The sequence below is a fragment of the Pseudomyrmex gracilis genome, unplaced genomic scaffold (assembly GCF_002006095.1).
Source record: "Pseudomyrmex gracilis isolate BER0280 unplaced genomic scaffold, ASM200609v1 scaffold_18, whole genome shotgun sequence".
Classification (NCBI taxonomy): Eukaryota; Metazoa; Arthropoda; class Insecta; order Hymenoptera; family Formicidae; genus Pseudomyrmex; species Pseudomyrmex gracilis.
Genome location: NW_018020602.1, coordinates 63303 through 72852, shown reverse-complemented (window position 1 = coordinate 72852; position 9550 = coordinate 63303). Strand labels below are relative to the sequence as shown.

General features: G+C 39.4%; 3 protein-coding genes across 5 annotated transcripts; 2 read left to right on the top strand and 1 right to left on the bottom strand.

Annotated features, from left to right (window-relative positions):
* Positions 1–186: 186 nt before the first annotated feature.
* On the bottom strand, positions 187–3027 carry LOC109851627 (transmembrane protein 183). 3 transcript variants are annotated; one of them, XM_020421877.1, is made up of 8 exons: positions 2798–3027; positions 2139–2219; positions 1653–1748; positions 1514–1582; positions 1289–1427; positions 976–1189; positions 728–904; positions 187–638 (listed from the first exon to the last, which is right to left on the bottom strand). In XM_020421877.1, exons 1-8 carry the CDS (start codon positions 2865–2867, stop codon positions 375–377), a joined length of 1110 nt encoding a protein of 369 aa, XP_020277466.1. In that variant the 5' UTR covers positions 2868–3027; the 3' UTR covers positions 187–374. The 3 variants fall into 3 exon arrangements, with proteins under 3 accessions (XP_020277466.1, XP_020277465.1, XP_020277467.1); XM_020421876.1 differs by having other exon boundaries at positions 188–638; positions 2139–2222; XM_020421878.1 differs by having other exon boundaries at positions 188–638; positions 728–865; positions 2139–2222.
* A 763-nt stretch (positions 3028–3790) lies between these two features.
* On the top strand, positions 3791–5384 carry LOC109864258. Its single transcript, XM_020445300.1, has 4 exons — positions 3791–4308; positions 4481–4833; positions 4924–5031; positions 5134–5384. The coding sequence occupies exons 1-4, from the start codon at positions 4306–4308 to the stop codon at positions 5360–5362; spliced, it is 693 nt and encodes a 230-aa protein (XP_020300889.1). The 5' UTR covers positions 3791–4305; the 3' UTR covers positions 5363–5384.
* Positions 5385–6867: 1483 nt separating this feature from the next.
* On the top strand, positions 6868–9233 carry LOC109864211 (ceramide glucosyltransferase). The gene has a single exon (XM_020445212.1). It carries the CDS (start codon positions 7924–7926, stop codon positions 9118–9120), a length of 1197 nt encoding a protein of 398 aa, XP_020300801.1. The 5' UTR covers positions 6868–7923; the 3' UTR covers positions 9121–9233.
* The last annotated feature ends 317 nt before the right edge of the window (positions 9234–9550 follow it).

Below are 9550 nucleotides of genomic sequence, written 5' to 3'. Positions count from 1 at the left end.
TCATCGTCTTTCTAAATTTTAACGCGTCTTAGGGCCGTAGTGCGGTAGTGACACTTTTCCGGACATGGGTCCCTATACTCAAATGTTTTCTACTGTTGCACTGAATAACCCCTAGAAGTTTGATCCCATAGTTCTGAAACACCCTGTATATAAATATATAATATTCATTTTTTTCTTATAGTACGTTGAAAAAAAAAATTTATTAAAAATAATGTTAGTTCTTCTTAAAAGTTAAAAAAGGTTAAAAAAGAAAGTTGTTTGCGATCGTATTGCATTCTCCATATTAATATATATATTTGTCTTATAAAATTTAAATATGATTTCTTATTTTCCCATACACAAAATACAAGAACAATCTGTACAATAACAAAATTCTAATCGGACAAGTCATCTTGCGGCAATTCAATGAAGTAACTTCCATCTTCATGAGGATAGGCTGGATTCCACCAATTTAAGATACGATAGTTAGTCACATGACGAAGTATTACTTGATGAGTAAATGTACTACGTACAAATGATGATCCAAATCCAAGTTGAAATTTGTGTTCCCTATAGCCGCCGGGCTGTAAAGTCACAGATACTGTTTGCAGAACCAATCCAATTACTGGAGGTACCATGCTGTAGTATAAGCATATCACCTGTAAAATATGAAATACATAGTATATGATTGTAGCGCGTTTGTGCGTGCGTGCGTGCGTGCGTGTGTGTTAATTTATTAGACATATACCTCAAGAACCTTGCATTTCTCATCAGGATTAAAAGTTACATCTTCCGGCATTTGAAGACAATTAAAGTTTTCATCATCATTTTCGAGATCATATTGTTTATTTTGTTTTAATAACTTTTTAGGAGTTTCAGAAATATCCTTAAATTTAAAATAGAAATACCATTTATCTCTTTTTTCCTAAAAATGTCACATTATTAAATTTTATCATACAGCACAAAATTATACTTAAGAAGTTAAGTAACACATACTTTATGCCACATAAGAGTGCACTTTCTTTTTACGAGAGAATATGGTTCTTCTTTCAGGTCGAGACATACAATATCTTGAATAAAAATGCTTGGTTGCCGCAAACAGGAAAAATAACCATAATGTAATGCCCTGATAACGCAAGCTCTTAATCCATGCAATATTAAACACTGTGGCTGTAGACGCTGGGGTAAGTTTGGTACAAATTTGTAATATCTATTAAAATACATGACTTAATTATATAAATGTAAACTACTACTATTACCACTACTGGTAGTTCTACAATAATGTTAGAAAATTGTATGCTAAACTTACGATTTGTATAAACAAAACCAGAATTTTCCTGTGGTAGTTACATAATAAGAACTCCTACAAATTCTTGCAAACTTTCCCACCGCTTCTGGTTGTATATATTCCGAAATAACAAACCATATATCTAATGGATAGATGTTTCCTAACAATATATAAGTAATATTATATAAACAATATGTAAATAATAAGAATTATACATATAATTTTAAATATATATATATAATTTACCTTCTTTATCACTATCTTCCTGACTATCTTCCAATTTTCTTCTATCCTTTTTTCTATTAAAAGACATGTCTAAAAAGAAAAGATTAAGAATTAACATATGATATATATTCAGAGCATCTTTTTTTTTTAATTTACTTACTTTTGTGATTGCTTCCTTTTGTACATTGTACTAATCTCTTTTCACCTTCTTCATCCCAAACAGAGTTTTCCTCTTCTGTTGATGCTTTTTGTTTTACTAAATACATTTAGATCATAATTAAAAGTGAAATAAGAATACAGTAGAACCTCCCAAAACGTATACAGTTGGGACCGACGAACCTCCCAAAACGTATACTGCCCCTATTCCCTCACTCTTTAACTAACGCATGCGCATATTATAATAGAGGTTATATTACGACCATGTATGTTACATGTGCATAGCCTAATGCGCAAGCGCTAGCGCAGTTTCGATTGTACCCATACGTAGTGGTGGGAAAAGCGATGAAGGAGAAAATATACGTTTTGAGAGTAGATTTGTATGCGTTTTGGGAGGTATATACGTTTTAGGAGTATACGTTTTGGGAGGTTCTACTGTATGTATAATCACAACACAAAAAAATTACTTGTTAATAAACAAACTTTTTACCTTTATTAGAGATGTTTGTAACTGATTTCTTAAGTCTTGCACGAATTTTTAAAGTATTAGCAAAATCGTCAATAGTCACATCTGCTATAGAAATAAAAAACTTATTACTTACAAATAAAAGTATTTTAACGAGTAAAATATAGATAATAGAAATAATAGTAACTTGAAAATTTGAGCATTATCTTAGAACTTAAAGAAATTGTGCTTATTTGCACTTAATATAAAACTTCAAAATAAAAAAATTTGATTAAAAAAATAGTAAATAAATACGTCTTTTTTGTGCATTCATATAATTAAAGTATCATGAAAAAAACTTGATAGTAATTATTTCGAGGATATCAACCACATTTGATATAGAAACACAATTTAACATCTTTACTACGTTTCAAATGTGAAACGTTTGCAGACTGCACGCATATGATCACGTTGTTTCAATGTCGTATATTGACAGATTTTCTAACCTACAAAAATAGCAATTTCAACGCTTAAATTACTCATTTCGCGAAACAGATCGACATTTTTTCGTTACAGATTTTTTGTTTGTGCGAAACCGCGTCGGGTGACAATTGAGTTCAAATTTATCGATATCAGGCGTGGTGTCAAAATAATTAGCAAAAAAAGTAATGTTATTACAAATATATATAATAACGTGTAATAACCTCCTATGATGTCATTTTCTCTCTGCACGGCTGATCTTCTGCCCGCTTTCTTTCGCGAAGTAGACAACATCAGACTTTGACAGATGAATTATTGTTATCATACAATACGATGAAGAACGAATAATTAATCAGATACGCGCATTACGAAAAAACAGAAAAATCTACAATATATACAGAAAAAATATGTACATTTGTACTATTCATTGTGGCAAACTGTCGACTTTCATTTCGGCATCGTTAGGATACGTTTTCATAGCACGTATGTACAACCAGGGGTACGTTCCAAAATCCTACCTTAGTTACTAAAATGCTATATTTCACGTCACGTGTACTATAGTTTTTGGTAACCAAAGTAGGATTTTGGAACATACCCCAGAGCGAAAACTGAGAACGGCCAGCCGCACAAGAGAAGGTGTGATCTCTTTTCCACCCTGGGGTACGTTCCAAAATCCTACCTTGTTTGTTAAAATGCTATATTTCACGTCACGTGTACTATAGATTTTGATTACCAGTGTAGGATTTTGGAATGTACCTTTGTAGACAGCGCAATGTCCATGGGATTGGGTGGTGCACATTAGGTTTGTTCGTGTTGCATGCCCCAACATGCTTCTACTCGCCCCAACGCGCCCTAACAGCGAATTCGGTAGCCTGCACTAGTGCGCACTGAGTGCGACATTTTTTTATTGAAAAAGTTTATTAAGACCCGGTTTCACAATTCGCGGTTAACTCGAATTAACCGAAGTTCGACTTGCTGAGCTCGGTTTAACCATAGACGTATAAGAAATAGACTGCGCGTGTGAGAGGGGAAGTGAGTCAAACTTNGGAGTGAGACAGATGCTTTCACCCGAGTCTCTGTCTCTGTCTTTCAGCATCTGGAGTGGGGACTCCCCACTCGGGAGACAACTCCATAGAATGTCTATGCTGTCAATCGCCTACTGTCGCCCCTTCATCGCTCGATGCTCCTCTATTGCCCCACTACGCTATTTCTCATTCCTACCACTTTTCTTGTCCGCCAATCACCGCGTCACTAAACAAGGATAGAGACTCGGGTGAAAGCATCTATCCTCGTCCGAAGTTTGACCATTCTTTCTGCACAGAAAAGATACGGGACGCGCAGTCTATTTCTTATATGTCTATGGGTTTAACGCGTTCAATCTTCTTTGTCAATCTGTGCTAACCAATCACAGTTCATGTTTATGAAGAAAAGATGCGTTACGCCGAGTTCAGCAAGTTGGGCTTCCGTTAATTCGAGTTAACCGTCAATTGTGAAACCGGGCCTAAGACAGATTTGAAGTTTCGTTAAAGTTTCATTGAAAAAAAAGCACGTCGAAGCGAATAGGAGCATGTTGGCGCATGCAACGCGAACAAGCCTATTGGCAACTACGTAGCCAATGTTGACGAACGACTCGAGATGTCTGATGTCACACGTGGGTTAATTTTGTATTTTCAATAAAAAAAAAGAGGCAAGAAAAGGAAATAATTGTTGTAAAAGAGCTGTAATCTTCAAAATGGTAATTATTATTCAAAATATTAAAGTGTCTATTTGCTTTTTTTTTATTTGTTCAAAGTGTACTTTACATTTAACAGGTTATGTGAACGATTCTTGGAAATTTTAATTTTTTCAGCCGAATCTATTTTTCAAATTTAATGCGGTTAAATAAAATGTGGTTTTTTAATTTCTAGATTATGCATAGGTTTTGGAGGTTCTCACGAGTGGCAAAGAGAAGAAAACGAACTCTAAAAGTGTGTCTTCCTCACGTAATAAGAGACAAAAATGATGTTTCAATCAAAAATTTATTTGTGGGTGATTTTTATGTAAAATTGCCACGGCAGTCTAGCAGATCTTGCCACGTTGTGTTTCCCGATGTCGAATCAAAGATGAAGAACCACGAGCTTGCCAAAGATAAGACGATCAATGGCAAGCGAGTTATTATTGAATCATTACGCCCTATACAGCTTAAAAAGAGACCCAAAAAGATAAAAAGAAAAAAGATCTATATGCCTAAAATCAAGTCTGAAGTCAAAGTGACTCAAACGTAAGTAGTGTGTTTTTACTTAATAAAGTTTCACTATAGAGATAAAAAGAGAAAGAAAACAATTATTACTGTTGCTGTATATTTTTACAGATTGTTTGTGTCAAACATACCAAATGATACAAAAGTAAATGAAATACGAGATGTTTTTCCCGAATGTGTGTGTGTTACTTTGTTGAGATCTTATAACAAAAACTTTAAGTAAGTATAATTTACAATTTAATAGATTCATTTTTTAATATTGTCAAGATTTTTTAGAATTAGAAGTTTTTATTTTGTATAATGTTATTTTTTTTTTCATAGATGCGCAATGGTTAGAATGAATAGTATTGAAGTAGCAGAAGAATACTTGACGAAAAAGCGGGAATGGCCAACTTTAAATGAACAAAAACTGTACTTACATGTAGACACTAGAAAAAAGCACAAGAAAAGAACTCCTAAGTCTCTAAAAATTTATGATGAGAATGGAACAGAAATACCTAAATCTAGTGAGAGTTTAAATTGTATAAAAGAAGAAAATGAAAGTAATTAAAGCTATAAAACATTTAATTTTATTATTGAAAGATTTATTTGGAATTTGAGTTATTTTAGAACGTTTTGTAAGTCTTATTTTTCAGAAAGAGATGTGTTTTTCTCTTTTTTGTGCATCTTAGTTTTTAAACTTACGCACAGAGAAGATGGCGAAAGCAATGGAAACTCTCAATAACAGAAATTACATTCTAAAAATAAACTAAAAAAAACAAAAAAATCGGGACATGCTATGAAATAATTTTGACAAAGTGAAGTCTGTTTTTCTACTTGTATAAGAGAGTTATGTTTATTTATTCTTAGAGTATCTTTATTATATCTTTTATTTCATCTAAAATCTTATCCAGTTTTTATCTGCAAAGTATTAGTAATAATTTAAATAAATTCTCCTCCTATATAAAAAAATCCATGTGTACCGCGAAGTGCGCGTTTTGATATCGAATGTATCATCTATTGTTGTCTTTTTTCCGCGTTGCCGATTAGTTGATTGATCGAGTCGAGTCGAGTCGAATCGAATCGGTAAGATCGAGAGAGTAAAGTAAATAATGACAGAAAAGCGATTGTGACAGTTCGTCGTATACGTGGAGAAAATTAAAAACATAACTAAAGTAAAGTCACTTGACAGAAAAGAGTAGAAAAACAACACGTGACTATTTAAAGTAACGTGATTGTAATTTATATTATAAATGGAGCGGAACAATATGGTGCACTCCTCTGTACATACTACCGTAAGGTCACTGATCTCGGCCGCGCGACCGTGGTGGGGAGGGGTCACTGACCCGGCCGCGCGGCCTTGGCGGGGTTACTGACCTCGGCCGCGCGGCCTTGGTGGGAGAGGAGGGTTACTGACATCGGCCGCGCGGCCTTGGTGGGGAGGGGTCAATGACCTCGGTCACGCGACTGCGGTAGAGTCACTGACCGCGGCGGTGTTACTGACCGGTCACGTGATTACGGTATATATATGTATATATATATATGCGTGTGTGTGTATTGTATAGATATAGAATATTATATATATTATATATAATATTCTCTTTTTTACTCTTTTCCCTGTCACGTGACTTTAGTCACGTGTGGTTTTTCTACTTCTCTCTTTCACTATTTTTTTAGTTTGATTTTCATGCGTTATTTCTGACATTTCTCATATGTGTATTATATAGTTTATAAGACGTATATACTATCTGTCATCGCGGTGACAGGTTGTGTTCACTGACAACACGTTAAATAAAAATAACAATAGCGTGCGCGTAGCGCGCGTCTGTGATGTGCTAGTTTTATAAAGAAAGCTGTTTTAAGTTCATAAACTACGGAATAGGATTGGAATCTAATCAATCAGGATAAAGTTCACTAAAGCGGTTTGAGGATAATTCTCTCTTCATTCCCGTTGGTTACATTCCAATTCGGTTTAATATTAATTGTTAGTGTGATACGAGCCGATGCCGGAATAAAAATCGCTTCGTCACACCGCATCCGACGGTGTCGATGATCATTGAGCGACGCGTGTTCTCATGCACTGGTTGCGGTATCTGAGAAATGAGTCATCCGCGATGAAATAAAAGCTCTCCGATTTCTGACGCACGCACGGCATTGATACTCGCGTATCAAGAATCTTGTAGTTGGTAGGAGAGAAAGAGAGAGGAAAGGGAGGAAAGAGTCGATGGGACGCCCGTAGTGCGCCTGTCCGTGGAGTGACATTTCTTGAGACGGAGCACAGACGAACCTTCGTCCCCGAGAAGGTCGCTCGTTAAAGTTTTTTTTTAACGGCGCGTCGGGGTACGAATGAGTAACAAAACACGAAGCTCGATCGAAAACAATATCTCGACAGTCACTCGAGGGGGATGCGACAGGTCTTGCTGTAAAATACGTAAGTCATAAGTGTCAAAAGCCAGTGCTCAATGTTACGAACCGCATTCGCGGTGGAAAGCAACGAGTTCGGTGCGACCGGTGAAGTTGGCGCGTGTGCCCCCCCGTACGAAGTGAATACGATCGACGACGACGACGACGATGTTGTTACCCGTCAACATTCCCGATGCGTCAAGTGGCCCGTGCACTCGACGGAAGGCGATATCTCGTTCCGGCAGAGATCGAAGCTGCACCTGCAGGTCGGACAGTTGACGCGATCGTCGTCGACGCGACACGGAGGTTATCATCTCGGTACAGACGATAAGAAGGAAAACGGGCGACTCGGTTAAAGGCGTGAATGCACAGCAAAGGGCGAACACGTTGCCGTCGTCGCCGTCGTCGTCGTCGTCGTCGTCGCCGCCGTCGTGAGGAAGAAGTGACAGCAATGGCCGAGCGTCATCATCATCATCGTTATCATCATCATCGTCATCATTATTATCGTCATGATTGTGATTGTGAGTAAAGCGCATCGCTCGACGTGAGGTTGGTCGCGTCGAGCATGCCGTGAACACGCGACTCCGTGATGCGTCCGCACGAAGACACCCGGTCGAAGCGACGAATCACGGAAAGAAAACGGCGAAGAGAAAAGGTGAGTGCCGCCGGCTCGCCGGCACGGTAGATCGCGGGTGGCCCTCCAAAGCCTTCGCTCCCTTATTCCGGAAAATGAAGTTCATGTTATATACTCTGTACGGGTTCGCGATAGTCTTTATGATATTCTGGTCGGGCATGTGGGTGGTGCACGTGCTGGCGTTGATTGCCGGCCGCTGGAAGCTGCATCGGAAGCTGAATCAAGCGCCGAGCTACGAGACGCCTCTGCCAGGGGTCTCCGTGATAAAACCGTTGATGGGAGTCGATCCGAATCTTTTCGGCAATCTCGAGACCTTCTTCACGATGGAGTATCCGCGATACGAATTGCTGTTCTGCGTGGAAGACGACTCCGATCCCGTGTTGATGTTGGTGCGCAAGCTCATCGAGAAGTATCCGGAGGTCGAGGCGAAACTGTTCGTCGGCGGCTGCAACGTTGGAGTGAATCCGAAGATCAACAACATGCAGCCGGCCTACGAGGCCGCCAAATACGAGCTCGTGCTGATCAGCGACAGCGGCATACGCATGAAGGAGGACACTCTTCTAGACATGGTGAATTACATGACGGACAATGTGGCTCTGGTGCATCAGATGCCGTTCACCTGCGATCGCGAGGGTTTTGCCGCCGCTTACGAGAAGATTTTCTTCGGCACGGTTCAGTCACGTATGTATCTGGCCGCGGATCTTCTCAGAATAAATTGTCACACCGGCATGTCGGCTCTACTCAGGAAGAGCACGTTGGACGAGGTCGGCGGTCTGAAAGCGTTCGGTATTTATCTCGCGGAGGACTTTTTCTACGCGAAATCTCTGACCGACCGTGGTTGGCGCATCACCGTCTCCTCGCAGCCGGCGCTCCAGAACAGCGGCCACTGCGAAGTCGACACCTTCCAGGCGAGGCTGCGACGATGGGCGAAGCTGCGCGTGGCGATGCTACCCCCGACGATCGTTCTGGAACCCCTGAGCGAGTGCCTCATTCTGGGCGGGTGTGCTTCCTGGGCAGCTAGTGTGCTCTTCGAGTGGGACTCTCTAGTTTTCTATTTGGTGCATATACTTTTGTGGTTCATGTTCGACTGGACACTGCTGTGCGTCGTGCAGAACGGACCGCTGCCCTTCAATAAACTCGAATTTGTGTGCGGTTGGTTGCTCAGTGAGACCACGAGACCATATCTTTTTCTTCAGGCTGTTCTGGATCCTCTTATACAGTGGCGATCGCGCGTCTACAAGCTTAAATGGGGCGGCGTCGCGGAGGAGGTTAAGGCGAAAGTCAAATATTAAATAATTCATTTGCGCGAGTGCATTGCGTACCTGTGTGAATGCGTGCGTGCGTGCGTGCGTGCGTGCGTCTGGTATGTCTGTCTAAAATAGAGAGAAACAGGAGCAATTTTTTTTGAGAAGAACTGACAAGTTTGTGTGTGTGTGTATGTGTGTGTACGCACACTCAAGGCGTTCCGATAACACACACACACACACACACACATACGCACACAGCATCGCGGCTTTTACGAATTAATCTCTCTCGCCAATACCAATAGCATTTTAATTTATAATCGATTTACAGATAGAAATTTTAACATGCGATAATTAAGTAACGATCTTATTTTTACGACACAGTGTGTTAATCAAGATGTATTAGCAGATCGAAGATTAATCGAACAAATATGTTTGCATTCGAGAAAAAACTCTCGGTGTGAAAATGGAAACTTCG

Excerpts from the sequence above, each read along its gene's own strand:
- LOC109864211 (XM_020445212.1), top strand. The coding sequence starts at position 7,924 with ATGAAGTTCATGTTATATACTCTGTACGGGTTCGCGATAGTCTTTATG.
- LOC109851627 (XM_020421876.1), bottom strand. The coding sequence starts at position 2,867 with ATGTTGTCTACTTCGCGAAAGAAAGCGGGCAGAAGATCAGCCGTGCAG. Across the intron at positions 1,190-1,288 it reads TGGTTTTGTTTATACAAATC|ATATTACAAATTTGTACCAA; the intron begins GTAAGTTTAGCA and ends GTATTTTAATAG. Across the intron at positions 905-975 it reads GCACTCTTATGTGGCATAAA|GAAAAAAGAGATAAATGGTA; the intron begins GTATGTGTTACT and ends TGACATTTTTAG.
- LOC109864258 (XM_020445300.1), top strand. Across the intron at positions 4,834-4,923 it reads GAAGTCAAAGTGACTCAAAC|ATTGTTTGTGTCAAACATAC; the intron begins GTAAGTAGTGTG and ends ATATTTTTACAG. Across the intron at positions 5,032-5,133 it reads TCTTATAACAAAAACTTTAA|ATGCGCAATGGTTAGAATGA; the intron begins GTAAGTATAATT and ends TTTTTTTCATAG.